Source organism: Leuciscus leuciscus (assembly GCF_965113295.1).
Source record: "Leuciscus leuciscus genome assembly, chromosome: 7".
In the NCBI taxonomy this organism is placed as follows: domain Eukaryota; kingdom Metazoa; phylum Chordata; class Actinopteri; order Cypriniformes; family Leuciscidae; genus Leuciscus; species Leuciscus leuciscus.
Genome location: NC_138731.1, coordinates 26494014 through 26519643, shown reverse-complemented (window position 1 = coordinate 26519643; position 25630 = coordinate 26494014). Strand labels below are relative to the sequence as shown.

The following is a 25630-nucleotide window of genomic DNA, read 5'->3' as shown; positions in this document are numbered from 1 at the left end:
TTTAAAAGTTCTTGAGTATTAAAAGTAAATGTCAATGCATGGTTTTATGTAATAGCCTACTTAAAGTACCTTATGCCTGCCTACCCTTATAGGCTATCAATATCACATTTATTTCTAGAACACAGTTCCAGTAGTGGGATTGAATGTAAGATTGAACAAGTGCACTCCATAACGTCCACAATGGTTTCGGACACCCAACTGGTTGTTCCCTCAAATAGTGCCCTATTTAAAGTCTCTATGAAAAGTTTTTTTGGCTTTTAATATGAATATGTTAGCCTTACTGTTATCTATAAGCCAGTGTGCTCCAAAACAATGACAAAATTCGCATTTAGAAGACCAAACCCAACGTTGAAAATGAAAATCGGGTTGACGTCAGAATCCAACGACAGACTGACAGTTGGACAGACGTTGTATTGTGGTTGAAAATTAATATCTAGTTGACGTCAGAAACCAACATCAGTCGGGGGTCTGACGTCAATCCGATTTTAATTTCCAACCAAAAATCCGACGTCTGGTTCGGACGTCAAAACGACTTTCATTTCCAACCAAAATGCAACCAAAAATCATCCCCTTAGTGACGTTAGCCTAGTACTTTCTACTCAAAGACCTTGACAGAGTTGTAGTGGAGTAAAAAGTATGATATTTGTCTTTCAAGTTAAAGTAAAAAAAGTTTCCAGAAAAAAAAATACTCCAGTAAAGTACAGATACTCAAAAAATGTACTTAAGTACAGTACTCAAGTAAATGTACTTTGTTACTGTCCACCTCTTAAACATGACTGACATCAATGCATTATATCATTGATATCTGATTACAAGTTATACCCATTATTATTATTATTATTGAATAGTGTTGTGTCATAATGTGAGGCTATATTATCTTATGTAAATTGTGAATCTTAAAAATTGAATACATTGGTTACAGCAGATAAGATCAGGAAACCTGTGCTTCGGCTTTATCATCAGCCCAGTCAAGCACAAACTTGTGTGAATGATTTCAAAACAAAATTCTTGTTCCTCTTGAAAATATCCCTGAAGTCAATCTCAGTAAGGAACTTGTGAAATTAGAATTCCTTTTGCTGTTTGTACTTGTACAGTAGTTACTCATGTATGCATATTCAATGCATACAGTATGTGTAATCTAGCATGTTTAAGTCATACTAGAAGGTTCCTGTTCCTTCTTCAAACACTAAATCTCCTAAATGTTCCAGATCTGACATCAGTAATTCTCTGAATGACATCATCAAGGGGTGGTTAAACTGTACTGGCCTAATTAACCTTAGTATAATTATATACACCTTTAAGCAGAACATAATGTCATCACACTTGTGATGAACAAGGAAAGATACAGTATAAACCCAAATTATGGCATTAAAACCCTTACAATCATTTAATTATCTTTTACACAGAACTGCTCCAAAAGCAACAAAAAAAATATTGCAAGTAAGCATAATTGAATATTACCCATTAAACATGCACTCAAAATAAAAAATAGTATACAGTAATTAAGTATGTTCATCCTATTTTATCAAAACGTAATTATTCCCAAAATGTAAACAAATTTTTTGTTTTCATCACAACATTAACTCAGTTTCAAACATTAACAAAATCACAGTTTCTGAGTCAAAATCTGCTAAGGGGTAATAATGGAATAACAGTTTTAAAAATTTATTTTAATTATTTACAATAATTTATTGGGTTTAAGAAAATAATATTTTTTTTATAAGAGACAAATATAAAAAAACTTTGTGCATCAAAATTACACTCTTTTCCTGGTTAAAAAAATAAATAAAAAAATTCTACTTGATTTTTAAAAGTCAATTAATTTGCGACAGTTGAATGTAACATTTTTGACAAGCCAAACATGTCAATCTCTGAGTAACAATTTATTTAAGCCACTAAATAAACAAACATTATACATATAAAATAAGTATAATGAACTATGCAAAAAGCATTTAGACTGTCTCCAGCAAGTTTGATAATTTCCCAAAAATTAAAGGTCAACCCTCCCGCACGTCATCACATCCGTCAAAAACTTTGGTTGGTTTGGATATTAGAACTAAAAACATCACCGTACTGAAACATGGGCATCAATCACTTCACTGAATATTTGCTGGCTAAGAAATAAAGTCTTACCTCATGATCCATCAGTTTTTAAATCCACATCATTTGAATATCACATCAATGTTTGTCAAAAAATAACGTGCACAATACACAGAGGTATTCACGAGAAGCAGAGGTCCAGCGAGTACACGCCATTCCTGGAAAACCCACACTACCTGATGTTTTCAATGTTTTATCACAAGAGGGAGAAAATGGTGGCCTGAGTGGCTTCAACATGCTGTCTGTCAGAGACAGTAACATGCATAATGAATGAACATTCATTCAGCATGTTCAGCATACATGCTGAAAGAATCGGAATGATTCACACTGCATGCTAAAGAGAATAAACGCCAATCCAACTGAAAAACTTCAGTTAGAGAACATTGTTCAACATGTGTTGGTTTTGATAGACATTTTATGATTTACATTTTATGTAAGAACTACGCATTCTGATTCTGTATTTCCTGATTCAAACATTTTCCTTTTCATAGTTCCTAGAACTATTGGCGAAAGTACCCAGATTTTGGAGCGTTCGCACCGCAGGAACTAGAAACTATTTTAGTTCTAGGAACTCCTTTCGGAGGAACTAAATTAGCTCCTACATTATGGAATTACCTTTGTGCCAATAATAATGAACGTAACTTTTCAAGAAACTAATGCAAATCTAAATTGAAACTGAATAAAATATCAGTGAAACTGAAAAAAAATAATTAAAAAAACGCAGGCAAATTTTTTTACTTCGTTTTTAATACACTGCATGTTTTGCTAACTGTTTTCATATCTTTCTTTCGCTGATCTGAACTTACAAATGCGCTTCCAGACTTTTCATTTATGCTTTCATTAAAATGAAGTAGAAAGCTGTTCTTACAGACGCTTACATCCACACACGTAAACACAAAACTGACATCTTCACTTCCAGGTCAAGCTGTCAATCAAAAAGTCAGTAGCCAATGAGAACACACTGCTGCTACCCTCGCCCCTACAAGAGATATGTGTGAGAATGGCGAACGAAAACTCAGGGAGCGTAAATGAAAACTTGAGAAGTGTAAATGTAAACTATGGGAGCGCATTTGTAAGTTCAGATCAGTGAAAGAAAGATGTGAAAACAGTTAGCAAAACATGCAGTGTATTAAAAACGAAGTTTAACGATTTTTTTTCTTCAGTTTCAATTTATATTTGCATTAGTTTCTTGAAAAGTTACGTTCATTATTATTGGCACAAAGGTAATTCCATACTACTTCAGAGTCGGGTCTAAACCAGCATTATAGGAACTACAGTGACATAAGTGTACGCTGATTTGCCGAACGCACGCGAAACACCAGCACCCGCCATTTAAAAAAAAGCTGTGTAAAGACATATTATAGCCTAAATATTTACTCCAGAAACTAACTCTACGAACATGGAAAACAGTGATAGATTGGCCTCTTAACCTTTACGCTAAGGAGAAAATCCAACGCAACTTTGAGGGGACCAAGCTAAACATTATGTATTTCTGCTCAGCTAGCAACACTGGACATCAACCACACGTCATACGCTAATAACTTTTCATACGGTCTACTTTCTATGTATAACAGTTCTATCTAATAACGTATTAGACAGGACTGTTAGACAGATCGTAACCCAATGAACACGAAGAATGCGAGCACTGTTTGCTCAGGCTCTGGCGTTCTGACTCTGAGCGCCGTCAAAATAAGTCACAATGAGTTGTGTCACAATGAGTTCCTACTGGTGGTGCGAATGCAACAGGAAATGTACCTAGGGGAACCATTAGTTCTCGGGGAACCACCCTGGTGGCTAGTTCACAGAACTAAGTTCCTAGGACTATCCGGTGCGAAAGGCCCTTATCTCTGACTCGCTCTCTCTCGACACTGAGCTGAGCAGGTGAATTGGGAAGGCTATCACAACCATGTTGTCTGAATGGAAGATGAGCGCATTCTGAAGTATTTCCTGTATGGCGAACTGTCAAAAGGAACAAGACCAACAGGCAGACCCCACCTGAGGTACAAAGACATTTACAAAAGAGATCTTAAGGCTCTCAGGATCAACACGGATTCTTGGGAAGCTACCACCGCAGTAGACCTCAGTAGAGACAGGTTGTGTTGAAAGGCCTCTCCAACTTTGAGAAAACCTTCAATCTGCAGACTGAAGCAAACAAGAGGAAGGCCAGGAGCCAAGCTATCCAACCTGCCTCAGATTTCACCTGCATGTTTTGTGGCAGAGACTGCCACTCCTGAATTGGACTGTTGAGTCACAACCGACACTGCGGCTGCACTGGTGATGCTTATCCGGCGTGATCCATGGTGTCCTGAGACTGGAGGATGCCTCGATTTGAACATTTTCAATAATTTTCTATTCTTGACTGATCCTTTTTTTTATTATTATTTTTATATATATACACACATTTGGCAGTAGATGAACTGTTATATGAGTGAATTTGAGTCCCTGTAGTGGTCCAACTTGACTCTCATTTGCTGCTTTTACATATATTATTAACTTGAAAGGTGATTTTTACACAATGCAGATAGAATACTATCCTCTCTGTTGTTTAAAAGATTAAGGCAATTATTATAGCTTGATAAAATGTTTAATTTGACACGATTTTTTACATTGAATGACCCCTTAGCAGCTGTAAAATCATATTGTAACCAAAATGAATACAATCAAAGAGATAGTTCACCCAAAAATGAAAAATCTGTCATCATTTACTCTCAACCTCCTGTCAGTCTTAACTTGCATGGCTTTATTCTGTGGAACATGGGAGAAGATATTTTGAGAAATGTCTCTGTGTTTTGTCCATACAATAAAAGTCAAAGGTAACCACAACTGTTTGGTTGCCAACAGTCTTAAATGATCTTTGTGTTCAACAGAAGAAAAAAAAGACATACAGGTTTAAAACAGCATGAGGGTGTGTGAATGATGACAGATTTTTTTCTTTTTGGGTGAACAATCCCTTTAAGGACTGTACTTGTAAAAAAAATAAAATTATATATATATATATATTATATAAGGGATATATAGTAGTAAGGGCTGATTATCTATTGTTGGTGGCTCAACAAATTCCCTATAATTAACAATTGATTGGTTTGCAATTAAGTTAAAGGAGAAGTTCGGTATTTTACACTTAAAGCCCTGTTTTCAGATCATTTCTGATGAAATACAATGGTTAAGATTGAAATTTGGACAAATGCTGCTGGCCCGAGAATTTTCGGTTTCTGTGGTAGCACCCCCCCACCTCCACAATGGTTGCATAGGTGCACTGGAATAATCCTTCCTAAAACGCATTAAACTTTCGTTTACAAAGACATGAAACTCACCGAGTGGTCAGGGGTGTTCACTGATATGCTCACACAAAAATCGCTGCAAAAGATGCTTTCCAACAGGTTTTATCGTAGTTTTTGTCCAACTCCATTGACTTGTATTGGATGAAAAACTACGATAAAACCTGTTGGAAAGCATCTTTTGCAGCGATTTTTGTGTGAGCATATCAGTGAACACCCCTGACCACTCAGTGAGTTTCACGTCTTTGTAAACGAAAGTTTAATGCGTTTTAGGAAGGATTATTCCAGTGCACCTATGCAACCATTGTGGAGGTGGGGGGTGCTACCACAGAAACCGAAAATTCTCGGGCCAGCAGCATTTGTCCAAATTTCAATCTTAACCATTGTATTTCATCAGAAACGATCTGAAAACAGGGCTTTAAGTGTAAAATACCAAACTTGTCCTTTAACACAATGTTGAAAGTTGTTGGCTTGTTCACATGTGTACACGCTGCAGCTCTTTCCAGAACTCTCCAATGCCATTTGAGAGTGCTCCCTCTGCCAGTCTCCGGCACTCACGTGGGGTAAAGCCCACCAGGGCCGTACCCTTGATAGCCACTCCCTGGTGTCTAGCCAGCTCTGCTACACGTTCTGTGATTAGCGAGGCTGGAGCATGGCAAAAGTTTTGCCCTCCAATGACAAAGCTTGGCCATTGTTCCTCACCATAAGATGAAGATGATGGAGGACCACCCTGAACACTCTCCACATTGCAAGCGATCTCCATAACACCTTCATGTGGCAGGGCCATGACCTGAACTCCAGGGATTCCACCAGAACTGGATTCACGGATTGCTAAAGCAACAATCCGGCCCAGGGCCAGATCCTGGGTATCGATGGTCACGTTACAGTTCATGACGTAGGGGCTGGCGCCAACACCTGCAGAACAAATAGCTGTTATTTGTTTAGTTTAGAGAGGTTCAAATAGTGAAAGTGAGTTTGCACAAGTAACAAATCTGTCATCATTTACTCCTATAATTTTAAACCTATAATAATCTTCAAAACACATATTAAGATATTTTTCATGAAACCTGGAAGGTTTCTGTCCCTACATTGCATGTACAGGTAACCAAAACTTTGAAGGAATTTTCCAGCAGTGTTGTTATTTTTTCCCATTCATTTTCTCTTTAAAGCTGCAGTCCGTAACTTTTTTGGTTTAAAAATTATCCAAAATAAATTTGAGCAAGTACATAACCAAACAGTGTTCAAAACTATCTGCTTGCCTTAGCTCGATTCAAAACGGTAAGCTTGTAATAATGTTTTTAATTCCAGTGGTACTGGTGGATTTCCGCAGGAAATTCAAGCATGTCTTTGCGTTATTACGCCACATCTGTACACATAAAGAAGGAGTCTCGGCTAGTTAGGCTATGAGTGTGAGGATGTTGGAGGTGGAGATTTATAGACCTTTCTCACAGCACTTGATATAATTAAACTTATGAATTTGATGGCGGATCCAGAAAGGTTCAAACGACAATCACCAGTGACAACTGGAGATTCACCCGTTGTAAAACTTAAAAGACTTCGGACTTCGGAGTGGCTATAGAGAAAAAAGAGACTGCAACCGGCCCATGCGAAAACAAGGATAATATCGGAAGGGCATTAAATGTAGTCACGCAGTGCTGATGCTGTTAACATTAACAATTTGAGAACAAAGTATAATTTGCAAGGTTTGACGTGACATGATAAGCGATCGTTAGATTTAATCTGCGCGATTTAATGCAATGCTTTTTTCCCCTTAGTTGGTCAGAACAAAAGTGGATGTTACTTACTTGTTCAGATTACATTTTCCAGTGAAAATTCTTATGTTGGTCATACTTCCAAAAAGAATAATCTGTGATTCAGTATGACAGTATCCACACCGGCGCGGTGATTGACAGCCGCACATTCTCCTCAAAACATTGGATTCATCCGCGCTGAGTCGTGCCGAGGCACAACCCACGTAAAGTTGATAATTCCGCGAATAACTGCAATTGCAGATTTCGAACAGAGATGGTGACAAAGAGGAAACAATACGGACTGCAGCTTTAAGGATATAAAAAAAAATCTTAAAGGAGTCATAACCTAGTATTACCTTGGATACCCACGCTCTATTATAGTCTTTCAGGCCCTTCTAAAAAAGAAAAGTGGAAAAAAAATAAACACAGAGCTCCTCTGACCCTTATTTCTGAAGGCATTATTGTCTCGCGAGATCTGATGCGATATTTTGGCTGACGTGGACGGTCATTTTAATAATGCAAATGAGGGGCGCGTTGATTGGTGGCAGGAAGGAGGGGGGTTGACACCGCAGGTAACTTCAGCATATCATTCCAAAATGACATCATGGCGCAAGTTGTGAATGAACCCGACCTGGCCGCGACCTACGGAATTAAACCGTATATGCACGAGCCAGACTCTGAACCTGAGCTGGAAAGGGAAGATGTAGAGTCGATGGAAGGACGTCTACATCAAGATGTCTCTGAATGGTAAAGACAATCATTTTGACTGAGACATACATTATACCTTTTATTTAATGTAGATTACATTAACGGAGATGTAGTCTACTTTTTTTTATCAGTGGTTATTGAGATCAACGTTTGCTATCATGTGGTGTTTTTGCCTTGTTTCACGTTGTGGTTTTTTAGACATTCAAATTTGTGAACGATTCCGGCGTAAAATGATTAGCACAGACACCTAACGTTAAGCCAGTGGGAAGGGTTGTAGGAACCGTGTCATTAAAAATGAATTTAATCCACTGGTCCCTGACAGCTTGGTCCGTTCTTGGGAGAGAAAACACATTTAAGTTACATGTTGATTCTGGCAGTCAACAACAGAGCAACTCACGTGTGCACTACGCTTCTGCATCTTTCGCAACTGAATATGAGGGGGAGAGGGGCAGGGCGGGCTTCCTGCAGCATAGGTCTGCGGTGTCCATATATGGTATATCCTGCCCCGTCTTGACGTCAAGTCGGGGCAGAAATTAAAATCTCGTATTTGAGTGCGCGTGCACGTGGGCTGGTTTACGAACCCAGGGGTAAACAAACGCTTCACTTTTAAATATCGGCTTCCCGGCCAGTGTATAATCGTTAGGCAATCATAACATACATTGATTCTCGTGGAAAAGTGAAAATTACAGGTCATGACTCCTTTAAATAAACAGGTCTATGACATGAACCAAACCAACTTTATGAGGGAATAAACTACAATGATCCACTGCAAACAATATAAAATATATATTTTTAAAATAAATTGCAAAATGTACATACACAATTATATACATATGGACAGTGTTAAATTCCCTCAGAATTTAGTTTTTTTTTTAAATAAAGTTGAAATTGCTGATAACTACAAGAGAAGCATATAATCTCAAATAAAAAATTCTTAATAAAAATAAATAAATAAATAGTTTGCTTAATTGTGAAGCAAACTCTACCTAGCTGTTTCATTTTTGTTTCTATATTTTGTGAATGCAGATTTGAAAAATAACCTGTAATGCCGTATCTCCTTGTGGCCTGTGGACCTACATCTGGCTGGATGCTTGACATATCTTTGACCTTTTTGAACCAGCCAATCTCCTTCCTCCTTTGAGCCAGACCTCGACGCTGAGGAGAATCAGCCCATCCGAACAAAAAAGCACTGGTACCTGCCACTCGTTCTGTCAGAGCTGTAGCTAATGCTAAATGAGAAAGAAAACAGCAGTTGAGGTACATATAGACAAGGACAAAATGACAAGTTCAAATTTGAAAATATATATTTTGAATCTGTAGAATAATAATAGTGCCCTTAATAATGGCATTCTGAGCCCAAAATAACTCAATTCTGTTTGTGCTGCATTAGCTTTTTTTTTTTATATATATACTTTAATACTATATTGAAACCATTTATGTACTTTCTGTACTAAAGTAAATGTTCAGAGAATGGATTTTAATATTTCTTCTGTGCATGCATGGCCACATACCCTGGGCCTCTTTTCCACAATCCTCAAGGCCCACCTCCTCCCCCAGTGGATAGAGAGGCACCAGATCCACTGCACCCATGCATGGGTGGGTGCCCTCATGGACATTCATGTCAATCAGAGAGAAAGCACGCTCACAAGCCGACAATACAGCCTCCCCTAAAATGTACAACAACAATACGGATTGGCCTCTTTTGTACAATTACTTACAAAGCAATTGTTCTCAGCAACTGGACATGTATTAAGGATGAGCAGGCAACTCACTTAGTAGGTCAATGCTTGCAACAATAGTGATGACAGAGCGATTGTAGTCAACATCATTGAAGATGTTCAGCACTGTGATGCCTTCACGCTTTTTTCCTTATGAAGGACAGATTCGGACAGTTTTGTCACAATAACATGCAACGGAAATAGTCCTAATGTCTTCAGATACAGTTTAATGATCACTTTGAAATATTATTTGGTTTAGAACTAACTAATAAAGGCTAATTTAATAGATCCATTCCATGCATTCAGGTTCTCACCATGTGTGTCAGTGATGGCTGCCCTTGCCACTGTCTCCACCAGGTCTCTTCTCCGAGCTTCCGAGATGTTCAGGAGACATGCAACCAGCCGTCGACCAAGAGCAGAGCCGGACATCCCTCAAGAGAGCAGAAACACTTTTACAGAAACACATTTACAGGCCCACAGACCCCAAACCTAAGGAGACTATCAGCCAACCCAGGAACGCCTATTTAAAAAATAGTTCATATTTTATAATAACATTATAAATAACATATAGAACATTTGAAATTAGTTGACAGAAAAGTCATGAACATTTAAGTTATACAGGTTTTATGAATCTTTTCCACAAAAGGAATGAACTTTCAAGGCTGAATAGTTGTGAAAACAGTCGACAGCTTTATATTGATCAGTTTCTTTCTAACAGTCCAAAGTTTATCATACTCGTAGCTACAACAAAGAGGCATCGTAGATTATTTACTAATACATTTTTACTAATACTCTTAACTGACTGACTTGTAATCACATTCACACAAACATCGTACTTGCTTTTCATGCACAAAGTTACTTGAAGGCTTGAGTTGAGACTCCAAAAGCACACATGCTCTCAGCTGTTTCCGCTAGCAACGTCCGATTCGTGAACGAATCGTTCTATTGAGTCGAAACATCGAAATGAATCAATTAAACCATTTCACAAAAATTGTCTGAACGAAAAATAAATAAAACGTATTGCAAATTTGTTAACGGCTTATTTACACAATTGGATATAACTATAATTTTATTTAGCAAATAGATAATAAAATTAATTTAGTACTAAGTATGTTTTTAGGTTCAAAACTTGTTGTATGATCTAAATGGCTACAACAAATTGACAAATAAAGTAAGACAAAAACATTCACAAAACAGTGCCTATAGTATAGAACATTTATTGCATGTAAAATGCCACGTCAGAATGTTAGGGACATATTGTAAATACATCGTTTTTGAACCGGTTCTTTTACGCGAATTGATCAAAAGAACCGACTGAAACCGACATGACAACAACTGTGGGAATCACAACACCCGCCCCCTGAAGTTTAAAAAGAAACTTAGATTTTGGACATTAGATGAAACATTGTCATGCCGCATTAATCACTACAGTGTTCTAGTCATGCAGTCGATCTAAATGCGTTATGTATCAGCACTGCCGCTGTTTATGAACGCTTTTTGGCTCCGCGCATGCGCATCGTTGTCAAGTTTTGACGCTCCCCAAAAACGCCACTTGGTGGCGTTTAATATAAACAAATCATAAGCCAGACACATTTCAGTATCTGAACCGTTCGGTTAATTTTGAGATGCAAAATCAACGACCGAATGCCCACCGGATTATCCTGAACGCAGCTAATATTTTGGATCATGGGGCGTTGCTTTTTGCGCCTGTTTTGCAGTGATGGTTTCGATCTTATTGCTGCAGCTCGTGCAGTTGCCGCTACGTAATCCCTTTTGCTCATGGGAAGTATCCGATCAGTTGTGGCTTGTTTATCGCTAGCCGCTATAGCGAGGAAAATGAACGCCGCAGCGGGGCTGTATGTCCCCGGGACATCCGCTAGTGCGCCCGGGCTGCTCCGCCTGACTTCAGTACCCGGTCATGATCAAAACCGCGTAAACGATGTTCTGCTCTTACGACCCGCTATGGAAACGCAGAGACGATGCGACAATGAAACAGAGAACCTGCAGAATGGAAACGGTCACGTAGTCTTCTTTCCTGGAGACATTCAGGTTGGTGCATGTCATCAGTCCTGAACCTGCCTTGTCATGGTACCACGACTGCATGCCCTCCTAAATTACTTTCTTACAATGGGTTATTTAATAAAGCTCTCAACTGTGTCAGGAATTTATATATTGTTTAAACAGTGTATGATGTAGATAGTCCTCTTAATTATTAGAGTATATGCCTATTGCGCGTTATAGGAAATGTGAACTCCCTGTAAGAAACTTCTAGGATTATTCACTAAAGTCATTTGATACAGTTTAGCTTCTGTTGCGAGTGCGACTAATAAGGAATCTCTATATTTAGTTTTTCATTAGAGACATTGGAAACAGACCCAATACACGGTTTAACACCATACTGCAGAACAGCATTTATTTGAAACAGAAATGTTTTGCAAAAATTTTGATTAAATAAAAATATACATTTCTTAAAAAAAAAAAAAAAAAAAATACTCACTGACATTTGAACCATAGTACATGCATGCCTCACAGCTATTGAATATGTCTGAATAAATGGAGTGTTTTTCTTTTAGATAAAGTGAAGACATGTACATTTAGTCCTGCTGTTTTCTTCTAGAAGAATATTAGTTAAAGCTTGAATATACTTGAATCATGTTAATGGAAAACTAGGAATTATCAGGCCATTTTAAAATGGTGATTTCCAGCCCTGAAATAGTCCTAGAAATGAATAATATTTTCAGTCATGGAAATTACTATAGCGAATATATTTTTCTAGTTATGTGCAGGTGTAAGTTATGTGCATCGTTCATTGTGAGAAACTTGCCATAATCTCTATTAAACAAATTACAAATGACAAAGTCATAACTTCATTGCTCAAAAGGTGTGCAAACCCTGTTTTCAATAGTTAGTGTTTATTAGCCTAAATATAGATGCTGAATTTCTTAAATCTCTCTTCCTCTTGACTATTCATCCTCTTTTCAAAATGCAACTTCTCATCTACTATCCAGAACTTCCAGCAGGAAATGGCCCTCCAGCCTGACGCTGCTCCATGGCAGTCCTGGAGCCTGGAGCGTGTCGCCCTCACCCTTGGCCACCGGTTTCCTGGCTGCCATATCTGGGTAGTCCGCGCATCCCGCATGTACCTACACAAGTTCAGCTGCTATCAGAACTTTGTAGAGAGCAACCTATTTGGAGCACCAGAACACTCTTCAGACTATGGAGGCATTCGCCACCTGAGGGCACTCCTGGGTCATGGCATGCAGCGGGCTGGTCTCCCAAATCCTTTACCTCCTCTTAGTGGTACAGCCACCCCTGGCCCCCTTCCTGCAGGTTTCACCCTTACCATAGTGGGCTTCAGTAAAGGATGTGTTGTTCTCAATCAAATAGTGTATGAGCTGGCTGGAGCTCGAGCAGACCCAGAACTGAGGCTGTTTCTGAGCAGTGTCTCAGACATGTACTGGCTGGATGGAGGACACCCTGGAGGCAGTGAGACATGGGTGACCAATAAATGTGCTCTGGATGAGCTGGCCTCCAGTGGGGTGGCTGTCCATGCCCACGTCACTCCGTATGAGGTAAGGGACCCGATGAGGGCATGGGTTGGGCGAGAGCACCAGCGCTTTATAAAGACTCTGGAGGATCTGGGTGCCTGTCTGAGCCAGAAACTGCACTTCGAGGAGGAGCCGGCGTCCATTGAGAATCACTTCAGAGTCATTCAGGAGTTCTGACTATTCTTGATCTATGCTTCAAGTCTTAACATGGAGTGTATTCTCTGTAGAGCAGACAGCTTTGTATTGCACTGATTAGTTAAAAAAGAGCTTTGGGTTTGCCTACCCAACACTCATAAATAGGAGAGAAGATTGATGCTTAAAGGGATAGTTCACAGAAATAGTGAAATACTGTCATCATTTACTCACCCTCATGTCGCTCTAAGCCCGTAAGACTTTGGTCGATTGTTAAAACCCAAATTAAGATATTTTTAAGGAAAGCTGAGAGTTTTCTGTCCCTCCATTGAAAGTCCAGGTGACCAAAACTTAGATCCAAAAAGGTCATAAAGGTGTCGTAATATGAATCCATATTAAGCAAGCAGTTTGAACCTTGTGAAGAGATACAACCACTTTATATGATGAACAGATTTAATTTAGGCTTTTATTCACATATAAACACACATACATAGAGCACATCAAATATGGTAAACACGGAAGCTCATGCACGCATAACGTGCATTCATCATGCGCTTGAACAAACGTCATTGGTTCTCGTGCATCACACGCACATTTGAGCTTCTGTGACGTGCTTCATGTATGTGTGTCCATTTAATCTGTTCATCATATAAAGCAATCATATCTCTTCACAAGACTTGGATTAAACTGCTTTATTCATATGGATTCATTTTACAACACCTTTATTACCTTTTTGGATCTTCTAAGATTTGGTTACTTGGACTTTCAATGGAGGGAGAGAAACCTCTCAGGTTTCATTAAAAATATCTTAATTTGTGTTTCAAAGATTAACAAAAGTCTTATGGGTTTGGAACATGAGGTTGAATAAATTATGACAGAATTATAATTTTTTGGCTGAACTAACCCTTTAATGACCAAACTTGTAACACATTTAGCTGCCTGACATTAAGCCTTATTGTTTGCCTGTTGCATCTACTTACATAGGCATTGTCCGATATACTAGGATACTTGTTTTACATAGTCTATTTGGAATGCATATATGCCTCGTAAAACCATCATCTCTTCATGTTTAAAGGGCTCTCATTTCCTAAGAAAGGAAAAAGTAACTATCTGAAAGTGGTTATTAAATTAATTTGATTTTATGTTGTTACAATAAATTATTAAGCTTGGATTTTCATTTCAAGTATTTGTATCCCCAATGATATATGGATACTTTTGAATGTAAAAACACTTTGTAAACTTCCTGGCCCTGCTAAGGAATATTAAAAACATTGCAGACAGGCAGATCTACTAAAAAGCAGTTACAGCTCCAAACTGTATTTCATAAGCATCGTTCCATATACGATTAGGCTACATTGGTTTAATATCACAAATGTGTTCTGTGTTTGTGTTGAATAGTTGGTATTGCTTTTATTCAGAAATCAAATCAAAGAATCTAAGGATCTTCCATTGAAATGAAATGTATAGAATATATTTTTGGTTAGATGGAGAAAAAAAACCCCTAAAACTTTAAAATATTTTATTTACTGACTCATTCTGTAATGTTTTATTGACTGAGTAATGGTAAGTACCTAAAACGCTTCCGGTATTGAATCTCAGAAGACTATACTCTAGGTGGCGCACTTTATTTGGAATGTGCTGTATTGAATATATCACATACTAATGAATATGCAGATTTTGTAATATCCTCAATGTAATGCGATGAATGTACTTCCTGCTTCATAGTCATTCCATGCTGATGTAATCCAATAAAATGTTGAAATGTTTCAGTGATCTGTTTAATTAGAAACATGAACTTTAAATAATGCAATTCAAGTTGATTCAACAAGAAATAAAACTGGAAAAGTTACATCAAATCCACAGCTGGCATCAAGGTTCAAGATGTTGAAAGGAATATATAAAATTAGTATGTTAGAATGATTAAAAGCATACAAATGTTAAAAGTTTCAATGATTATTTAATGATTTTCAGTCATAGATTATGGCTTTACTATCCTTTTATTATTAATTAAATAAATCAATGTGATAGAAAGAGGGATGAATAAAACAAAAAAATTTTTGTTATGGGTAATAAAACAACAACATACAAAATCGATATTAAGGGTGTATCCTTTACAACTCTAGACTCTCAATGGCTTTATTAGAATTTGTAATACAATTGAACGTCATTTATGATACATATAACTCAAAATACACAGTTTTCATCGTGAGTATCTTCCATTATCAGTTTTCACTAAGATAGTGAGACAATCAACAAAGTAATCCCGTAAAGTGTCTTTACAAAGTTTGTCACAAGCTTTCTGCCAATACCACAATGACTGCTCAGAAATGCACTCCAAAGTCTGGCCTATTTTGCAGCTTCAAATACCTCATGCCCCTATTGAGGCCGTTTCCCAGGCAAGGAATAGATTCAAGTTTTCCTTTAAGATGACGGCATACAGTGAGCACACGACCGTGACAAGAGCCTCTCGTCTTCGGAGACAATAGCTCTATTATGATTGCAGACTGGTGACATCTCTGGGAAACCGTAAGGCCCAGAGCACACAAACACACATGAGCGCTTCACACCTCTTTAAACAGAACAATAACTGAAGGGCTCGACCTTCAAGACTAAATTCTGCAATACTAACATTTCCAGTTCTAGCAGCCACTCAGAAAAGCTGTCAATTATGTTAAACCAATAAACCCTCAGCTGTTATATTTTCACTAACCCTCATATGTTGCATTACTGCATTGTTCTGATATGCACAATTCTTCTTCCAAACTATTTTCCACCACAATAACATTCACTTGCCCTTCATTCCAGAATTCACTCTGTACTTTCATTACAACCAAACATGCTTCACTATCTGACATAACCATATCATTTCAACAATAACAACCAACATTAATATCCCATCTTTTCATGCCCTACATATACAAAGACCATAATATAACTTTAACACAGTTTTCCTTTCTAAAACGCATTGCATATATGTATCCCCATTAAGTCCATACAAATAATTTACTTTTAATACACCAGGCCATCAGTTTAAAGGGTGTACCAGTATCTCAATTAAAACAGGGCAAACATTAATAATACACATAAATGTGCTGCACTGGTATTGCATGAGATCAAGTGAGGCTGTACGGCTCAAGCATAGAGGGAAAAAATGCACACAAAGGCACTCGAGAAATATACATCGGTAAACTGCAGTTACAGCTAACCCTGAGAATAAGGCTCAGAATGAATGAGTACAGAAACCTCCATCAGTTAATGGCATTAGCTTAAAAACACCTGTACAAAAAGGTAACAAAACCCTGAATTACCTCAAGATTGGTGCATAGATAAAAACTCTCATTTTAAGATTATGTATATCATAGGCCATCACAGGCATTGAGATATGAGGCGCCTGCCATAGGAGAATGCTAGAATGGTACTTAATAACAGTTTATTATACAATATGTTGGCAGGAAAAAAAAGAAATATTTAAAACAAGAATGATTTAAAAAACAATAGATAGACTCGATTTACTAAATCTAATGCTGTTACAAATATTTTCTCATATTTTAGTCACAGAAACACATATAAAAGAGGGTTTAAGTGCTTTCCTGATTTTCTTTAGTCATTCTGTAGAAGGAAGTTCTGTGCCAATACAAACACATATTTGTGTAATCCAGGGTGTGTTTTACGTGTGTGTGTTGAGTCACATTTTTAAAGAGCCCACTAATGTGTCAATACCACACGAAAGGAGAGGATGTAAGTCAAAACACACACCCATACACCGAGGGCATTCCAGTACTGAACCTTTTCAACAGAGACAGTCTCACGAGGTGTTTTTGAATGATCATACAACCAGAACTCCCTCTGACACTGAGACACAGAGAACAAAGACTGACATTAGTTTGCTTAAACACTCACATCTTTCATTTAAGCAGAATTAAAAACCACTGAATGCCCTACTGCTCTCAAGTCTTTCAAATCCCTTTTTGTTGCTTTAAGTGCAGTAATGGAATTAGTGTCTAGATTAATATGGGCTAAGATCTGCAGAATAATTAAACTGATACTGAAAGGAGATTAAAATAAAAAATATATTCAAATTAATAATTTAAAATCCAAATATGACAGGAAAAACAAAAATCTTGAGACAGGACAGCAACATAGATATTTAGATTCTCACTATTATAGTATTAATATTACACCAGATCTGGCCCTTTTGCGAAAAGATCATCTTTGGTCAACCAAAGGATGGTGAAAAAGAAGCATGTTTGCTGGTGCCGTGTGGGGGAATGTATTCAAGGACCAAAATTGTGATAATGTTATTCAGTGCAAGTGCATTTCCCTTTAGGATCAGCATAAGTGGTCACTGTCAGCCGTGGCTGACATGTCCTCCTCAAAACGAAACCTCTTGACATGTGGCGAGTCCAGAATGTTCTCTTTGTCTTCAGGATCCTCGGGTGGCGCGGACCACTTTCCCCCGAAACTCCTTTCCCGGGGAGTGTGTGGGGTCACAGGGACTGGATCAGAACCTGGAAAGTGGATCCATAGCCAGGGATGGGTCATGCAGTCGGCGGCACTGGGACGATCCCTGAAAAAGGAGGGGAGAATTCATGCCAAGGGACTTTGATATATGGTTAAGTGGAAACTAATCTGAAACTATCGTTAAGAACAGTAATAAAACCAAAGTACATCAATTACTTTATGACAAGTGCAAATGTAAAATCTTAACTCTATATAGAAACAAACCTTTTTCTTTCCATTTATCTTAAACAGTCTATTTTGACCTAATTTATTCGCAAATGTTTAGTCTTTTCTACAATTGCGAATGCATGTTTGAAGACAAACGAAAAGAAAATGAAACCTGGACTTTATACTTTGTGATAACCAACAGTTATACAATCTATGGGAATGGAGAAAGTCAATATCTGAAAACTTTGAGCCATAAAAGAGTGATCATTGGACAAGTTAATTTGTAAGCCTATTTATATGTTTGCAATGACTTCATTTCTAAAACACTTCATTTGTAATGCATAATACAACCATATTACCCAGAATAATTACTGTTTTGGAAGTGGGGAAGGGTATTACATAGCACTTATTATATAACTCTTTATTTAGAAGCGGTACATAATTTTGCACAGTACAATGACTGAGCTTGGCAAACTTCACTTCACTTCCTCCAAGTGTCTGAAATGAGAGTCACTCACTCTGGTGCTTTGACCAGCAGTTTCTGGATGAAGTCGACAGCCAGCTCAGACACCCTTGAGAAGGCCTCTATGCTGTAGTCCACGTTCACCTGGGATACGTTTAGGAAGGTCTCCTGTTTATCCTCGCCAGCGAAGGGAGACTCTCCTGTCACCAGCATATAGGCGATCACACCCACACTCCTGAAGTCAATGGATACACAATCAGTTTAAAACCATCTCTGACACGTCAACAAAAACATCTATGAACATGGATATTCCTTTAATAGCACAAAGTTGTTTGACTCTAGTATCAAACTGACTTCTACAGTTCAAAAGTTTAGGGTTTAGTACGATTTATTATTAAATTGATCAAAATTGATAGTAAAGACATTTATAATGTAACAAAAGATTTTTATTTCAAACGAATGTTGTTTCTATTCATCAAAGAATCCTGAAAAAAAAGAAAAAAACATGTGGCACAAATGTTTTCAACATTGATAATAATAATAAGAAATGTTTTTTGAGCATCAAATCAGCATATTGAAATATTACTGAAGGATTTCTGAAGGATCATGTGACACCGAAGACTGAAAAAAAGACAGCTCTGCCATCACAGGAATAACATTTAACAACAATTTACAATATTACAGTTTTTTTGTTTGTTTGTTTGTTTTTTGATCAAATAAATGCAGCCTTGGTGAGCCTTTTCACAGCCGTTTCAAAACCATTTAAAAAAATACTTTTGAACAGTAGTGTATGGCTTTCAGATGGTTCTATTTTTGTCTTTACGAAAACAATTCTCACATCTCCAAACCAATACATTTCCACAAACTGTGTATAAAAAGAAAAATGTCTATTGACCATTGAAATTTCCATGACCTTCTACAAGTTTATTAATGTCCATGCCATTTCCAGGTCTGGATATCAGTCAGTGGGAACCTTGTATATTGAAACACCTGATGAAAAAGATTAAGACTCACCAGAGGTCTGTTGCTGTGGTGATTGGTTCATAGTTCAGGATCTCAGGGGCTGGATATATGATCAAAAGAAAAATGACCAAATACATTACTTTCATTGAGCATGAACTCTTCTGCTATAATGAGACCATGAACACAGAGATATGTGTGGATTTGAAGATGAATGACACTGAATAAATCTTACCTACGTACTCCGGGGTTCCCAGAATCTCTCTGAGCTCCCCAGCAGAGCCTAACCGGCGGGCCAACCCAAAATCCACTATCTTTATATCCCCCATTGGGCTCAGATTGGTCAGGAGAATATTCTGGGGCTGAATGAGAGAATACAGTCTCAATAAATACAACTAGTGCTTTTAAGAAGAAATGTAGCATTAGGCAGATCCAAGTTTAAAAGGCTGGAATTTCAGGACAGAATGTGTCCAATGAAGATGTTAAAAGCAGCCGTGCATCTAACCTTCAGGTCCAGGTGGACAACGCTGTTCTGGTGAAGTAGATGAACGCCCTCAAGCATCTGTCTGATCAGTCGGGTGATCTGACCTTCAGAAAGCAGCTCCTCTGACACACAGTGATCAAATATCTCTCCACCCGCCGCACTAAGACACACACACATTCAGGGTTATTCTTAGTACTGAACCCAACAATCATTTCGTGAACAGGGACATGCAACTGATGCTTCTAGTCACAGCACTCACTATTCCAGCATTAGAACGAGGTCGTGATCGGTCTCATATACAGCATACAGGTTCACCACACGAGGGTTGTTCTTCGCTGACTCTAGAACGGCGATCTCATGAACGACCTCCGCCCTGCAGTCACGACCTCGTCGCCGCTTCTTGATGAACTTCGCAGCGAAGACTTTCCCTGTGGCCTTTTCCACACACCGCTTCACCACTGCAAACTTCCCCCTGAAGGAGGAAAACAGAGAACACAGAGAATAAAAAAGAGGTAGAGAAAGATTAAAATGAGTGTAATGTGACTTTTGACTAAATGTGACAAGTGGAAAATTTTGTGATAAATAAAGTACCTAACTTTTTAATATCTGTCACAGTGCGCAAGCATTCAGTCGCACCTAGCAGTTCTCTCATTCACACCAAAGCTCTTACTGACATAGATAGTTATTAACTGAGTCAAACCCTCCATTAGATGTTCTCACCGTTTAATATAAGGTTAGATGACTGATGTGAGCCACTCTTTACTCGAGAAACTGCAATTACTGTCACAGCATGAACAGGTGAGACATTAGGCCACAAGCATATACTCAAAATCAATCCCACAATTCTTAGGACCAGACCATCACCTTTATAAACCATTTTGTTATAATATATAGGATGTATCATACTGAATGTATAGCCGACCATACTGCATGTTGCATAATGTATCGAGTTAGATCTGGGAACCAAGTCAAAGTAGACACTAGACAGTAAAATTCACAATATATACACAAACTACCAGTCAAAGGTTTAGGCTCATTTTTGAACAAAGTTTTACATACTCACAAAGCCTGCATTTATTTGACAAAAAATACAGTAAAAACAATAATATTGTGAAATATTATTATTTACAATTTAAAAGAACTGTTTTCTTTTTCAATATATTTTCAAAATGTAATTTATTCCTGTGATGGCAAAGCTCATTTTTCAGCAGTCACATGTCTTCAGTGTCACATGATCCTTCAGAAACCAAATCAAATCAAATATTAATTTTCAAAACAGTTGTGCAGCTTAATATTTTCTTCAGGTTTCTTTGATGAATAGAAAGTTCAGAAGAACAGCATTTATTTGTTGAATGAAATAGAAATTAAACTAGAAAATATTACAAATATTTGTAATAATATTTTAATAAAAAGTCACTTTTTTATCAATTTAATGTTTTCTTGCTGATAGAAGCATTCATTTCTTTCAACAAAAAACAAACAAACATCCAAACTTTTGAACGGTGTAAATATCTATACGATAAAGAAAATTAAAACCCAACCATGAGTAAAATGAATATTCACTATTGATATTTCTATGATTTCTTAATATTTATACGACTTTCCCAGACCAGGGAAAAATCACTGATGTACTTGACCAATTAACTCCATTCTCACTGGTTCTAATTGAAAACAAAATTGCTCTTTGAGCAACTTTGCAAGTCATCTTTTCATAAAACCCATAAAAGATACCACAGTATTCAAACTTTCTTTCCACTAAAATGCACCTTCCTCCACAGAAACAAAAAACAAAACATCTTCACACTGACAAGTTAAAACTATAAGTGAACTGTGAAATGATTTCCTGTTTACAGCACAGCCGGTCGCATAAAAACAGCCCGAATATGGCTGTAATCAAATGTATGAGAGAAAGAGGAAGAGACCAATATTACTTCCTCTTTCTCAGTATTCACAGTACAATCTACAGCACAACACAAAACTGGGTCTGGTTCCCACATGGGTTTCCTTCCTGCTAAAAGTTCCAAAGCCTTGCTGCAGAGCTTTAGCAATGACACACACACACACACACACATATTAGTCACAGTTCAGTGAGCAAGGCCTTTCCAATCCCGAATAATACAGAAGCAGGACAGACTCCAACTCCATACGGCAGACAACCTTCAGTCCTACTCACCATGTGACAAAATAAACCAAAACCTCTATTCTAAAGTTTATATATCTGCTTATAATCTGGGACCACAATACTTCCCTAAATGGCAATATATGATAAATATTCCAACTACAAGCACATTAGCAATTACATGAAATAACATGAAAATTTATGTTTTTATTTAGCAAGGACGCATTAAATTGGTCAAAAGTAACAATAAATATTTTTTACATTTACAATAATTTATATTTCAAATAAATGCTGTTCTTTTGAACTTTCTACTCAACGTTGAATCCTGAAAATTAATGAATCATGAATTAATTTAATATATCATGCACGTAGGCCTATATTATAACGTGTAGAGAAAAGATAAGACTAACAGGATATAAGAGGACAAAAACATGCTACAGTTCTGTAATCTGACTGTATCGTTAGTACTTCTGTCTCAGAGAATTACAAGAAATATGACAGAAAACATACCTATAACGTTACATATTTACATTACTGCACTGAGCATCAGTTCTGCAGTCACTGTATTGTTTATCAACATATGAAGACATTATAATAACATCAAATGAAACATTTTAAGAAAGAAACAATTAAAGAGTTACAGATTTCAGGTAATGAGGAGTATATTTACACACCTGCCAAGTTCGTGGCTCATGTCAAAAACGGCGTCCAGGGGATCCGTGTGGATGTGAGTGTGGATCTCTGACAGCAGAGCCGAGGATCCACTGCGACTGTCCAGTCTCCTCCGGGCCATCACCACCAGCGAGTGTCCAGTGAAGAGTGCAGACTGCTTTTATCACTTCAACAACACTCTGCTCATGTTCAGAGTCACCACCAGGAAAAAAAAACACCCACTGCCACCGGCCTCTTGAAACGTTGAACCGGCTTCAGAACGAGACTTTAGTTCGCGGTTGTCCAGAAAGAGTTGCCAATAAATTAATTCACTTAACTGGAGTGAGTTCAGTTGAGTTTGGACACGACAACTGATGCTAAGAGCCTATAGCTAGCGCAGATTAGCTCATTTAACTTAGCCCTAAACGATTCCGCAAAAACTCCTGGATAAAACTCTATCCTTTATTTAGACGAACGTACACTGAGATTCGTCTCATTTTGTTCAAAATACAAACCGACAGACAGACAGCGCTTCCTTTCACGCAGGACAAAATCACGACACTAAAGTTAACGTTAGAACTGACACCCTCTTCCTCTTCTCACGGGAACAACAGTAGCTGTAGTTCAACTGACAAACTATCGGTTATAAACCCTGAATGAAGCTGAACGAAGAGTAAACACGCTCGTCTGGCTAGTTCATGCTGAGGTAAGTCGGTTTTGGATTCTGCGATTCAGATCTTGTCCACCGGTGTTTCTTCAGTTTCAAATTCTGCTCGGATGCCAGTACGAGAAGTGAGTGAAGCACTACGTCACCACTACCGTCATCATCACGGACGTTAGAATGCGCCCATTGTACGAACGATAGATAGATAGATAGAACGATAGATAGAACGATAGATAGAACGATAGATAGATAGATAGATAGATAGATAGATAGATAGATAGATAGATAGATAGATAGATAGATAGATAGATAGATAGATAGATAGATAGATAGATAGAAATCTGTCTGAAATCAATAATTTGGCTTTTTAATGTTATGGCCGATTATCGATAAATGGCAGATATTACCATGCTTTATGAAAACTCTCGGGTATGCGCAATGCGCTCTTAAAGTTAAATAACTCTTTAATATAGGCCACAGTCTCTTTAAATTAGTGCTAGATAATTATGTCAATTTTAAAATAAGTAGGGAAAATGTAATATTCGATAGGCTAGGCCTACTGATAAATAAAACTAAAACTCGTAGCCTAGTGTATCCAATATGGTGTCTATACATCATGTATTCTCAAAATAAGGTTGTTTTAAATAATGATTTAGGCTATATACTAACACACTTGGTAATATATATATATATATATATATATATATATATATATATAATAATTCTTCTTCCTTTCATTTAAGTGTTCAGTGTTTGCTTATCTGTTTTGCAGCTTATAATACTGTCATCAAATGTGAAATGCAGAGGAGCTGGAACTTTGCAGGTCTGCTTTGGATTTCTTGTCCCTAATAGACAACTGATCTGAAGTAGGCAACTGGACTTTAGTCCATGGAAATGCAAACTCAGTGAGTAAGCTGACAGGTGGAGTTTGATTGGCCAAGCAGAAAGATAAAATGTAAATCATGACTTTAACAACACTACAAAGACAAACACAAAAGAGTCCAGACAGCACTCAAATCTACTGGTACATTCAGTGCAAAATATAATTTAAACACAGGACAAGACTGACTGACATACATATATTACAGCTATATACAAAAATGGACACATCATGGAACGCATGCAGGTTCACATTTTCACCAACTGTTTTCGAGTGATGGCTCTTTCATCAGCATCATATTACACGATCAGTGACCCACAAGGTTTACATAACAGCTGATGTATGAAAAGTATGGAAGTGACATTTTCTATTTTCTCATTTATTTATTTCCCCAATCCAATCCCATCCCATCCCACCCCTTATTAACAGCAACTTCTCATGCAAATTCAGATAATCTGGACTTGTTGTTTCACTAATTCCAGCATGCAATATCAAGCTATGACACAACGCCATCTAAGGGTCAAACTCAGGTACTGCTTCTTCGACCCTGCATGCAGTATTTTATCCAAAGATCAATTACATAGAGAAAGGAGCTGTTTTAAGACAAATCCATATCCAAGGATCTGAGCTTTGGCTAGATCTGCATTTGTGTGGTGTGAATGCGTGATTTCCATGTATTGCTGTGTGTGTGTGTGTGTGTGTGTGTGTGTGTGTGTGTGTGTGTATGTGTGTGTGTGTGTGTGTGTGTGTGTGTGTGTGTGTGTGTGTGTGTGTGTGTGAGAGGGCTTGTGGAGGGATCACAGACGGAAACGACATGTCTGTAAACGAGGGGTGCAACTTGTCACCCTAAAATGAGGAACTTTTTATCCATTATTTACGTGTTTAGCTTCTATCTGTACTTATATTAAATGGAAATTCCTGCACTGAGATTGCTCCATGTCATATTTCCAAAACACTTCATACCACGTGTGCAAGGGTGATACAGTTTGGCTTGCTACTCCCTACACATGCTAAAACGTGTTTTTTCTTTCACTTTTCTTTTCTTTTCTTTTTCCATAGCAGAAGAAACTTGTTAATCTGTTTTTACTGTTTAACCACTGGAGCCCTGGTTTTAAATTACTCTAGTGGACTGCACACATCACCATGATATTAACTACACCCAACTATACATTTTAATAAAGATGATTTCAAGGCCACTGTTTGTGTCTGACACCACAGTTTAGAACAATAGGTCTCCTTATGATTAACTCTAAGAACAAATCTACCATTCCTGATACACAAATATCTGTTGCACACATTGCACATGGTGATCAGTGTTTATACATTCATAGTTTTTTTTTTTTTGTAACATTTGCGGGTTGCATAAAAGGTTGAGAGGTGGATTTAAAAAAAATTGTGCATTATATAAAGTACTGAGTGTTGGTGTTTGTTAGTTAACCAGCGACCAAAGTGAATTACTACATTTAAAGTCCCCTGGAACAGTCTGGTGATAAATGTCTTGCTCAA

General features: G+C 37.6%; 3 protein-coding genes across 5 annotated transcripts; 1 reads left to right on the top strand and 2 right to left on the bottom strand.

The window, feature by feature from the left end:
* Positions 1 to 5099: 5099 nt before the first annotated feature.
* Positions 5100 to 10545, bottom strand: ftcdnl1 (formiminotransferase cyclodeaminase N-terminal like 1). 3 transcript variants are annotated; one of them, XM_082174917.1, is made up of 6 exons: positions 10392 to 10545; positions 9870 to 9986; positions 9610 to 9705; positions 9349 to 9504; positions 8878 to 9066; positions 5100 to 6293 (listed from the first exon to the last, which is right to left on the bottom strand). In XM_082174917.1, exons 2-6 carry the CDS (start codon positions 9982 to 9984, stop codon positions 5854 to 5856), a joined length of 996 nt encoding a protein of 331 aa, XP_082031043.1. In that variant the 5' UTR covers positions 9985 to 9986; positions 10392 to 10545; the 3' UTR covers positions 5100 to 5853. The 3 variants fall into 3 exon arrangements, with proteins under 3 accessions (XP_082031043.1, XP_082031042.1, XP_082031044.1); XM_082174916.1 differs by having other exon boundaries at positions 10396 to 10541; XM_082174918.1 differs by having other exon boundaries at positions 10415 to 10481.
* A 571-nt stretch (positions 10546 to 11116) lies between these two features.
* Positions 11117 to 15001, top strand: cUnh2orf69 (chromosome Un C2orf69 homolog). The gene is made up of 2 exons (XM_082174919.1): positions 11117 to 11604; positions 12564 to 15001. Exons 1-2 carry the CDS (start codon positions 11335 to 11337, stop codon positions 13278 to 13280), a joined length of 987 nt encoding a protein of 328 aa, XP_082031045.1. The 5' UTR covers positions 11117 to 11334; the 3' UTR covers positions 13281 to 15001.
* A 288-nt stretch (positions 15002 to 15289) lies between these two features.
* stk17b (serine/threonine kinase 17b (apoptosis-inducing)) lies at positions 15290 to 23379 on the bottom strand. The gene is made up of 7 exons (XM_082174915.1): positions 22604 to 23379; positions 20070 to 20282; positions 19832 to 19970; positions 19562 to 19688; positions 19381 to 19429; positions 18422 to 18601; positions 15290 to 17802 (listed from the first exon to the last, which is right to left on the bottom strand). The coding sequence occupies exons 1-7, from the start codon at positions 22720 to 22722 to the stop codon at positions 17565 to 17567; spliced, it is 1065 nt and encodes a 354-aa protein (XP_082031041.1). The 5' UTR covers positions 22723 to 23379; the 3' UTR covers positions 15290 to 17564.
* Positions 23380 to 25630: the final 2251 nt, after the last annotated feature.

Bases quoted from the DNA above. Each gene is read 5' to 3' on its own strand.
- stk17b (XM_082174915.1), bottom strand. From the start codon at position 22,722: ATGGCCCGGAGGAGACTGGACAGTCGCAGTGGATCCTCGGCTCTGCTG. The intron at 19,430-19,561 runs GTAAGATTTATT...TCATATATCCAG, and splicing joins GGGAACCCCGGAGTACGTAG to CCCCTGAGATCCTGAACTAT. The intron at 17,803-18,421 runs GTGAGTGACTCT...CTCCTTTTTCAG, and splicing joins CTGCTGGTCAAAGCACCAGA to GGATCGTCCCAGTGCCGCCG.
- cUnh2orf69 (XM_082174919.1), top strand. From the start codon at position 11,335: ATGGGAAGTATCCGATCAGTTGTGGCTTGTTTATCGCTAGCCGCTATA. The intron at 11,605-12,563 runs GTTGGTGCATGT...TCTACTATCCAG, and splicing joins TCTTTCCTGGAGACATTCAG to AACTTCCAGCAGGAAATGGC.
- ftcdnl1 (XM_082174916.1), bottom strand. The intron at 9,706-9,869 runs GTGAGAACCTGA...GTCCTTCATAAG, and splicing joins AGCCATCACTGACACACATG to GAAAAAAGCGTGAAGGCATC. The intron at 9,505-9,609 runs GTGAGTTGCCTG...TGTACATTTTAG, and splicing joins TGCAAGCATTGACCTACTAA to GGGAGGCTGTATTGTCGGCT.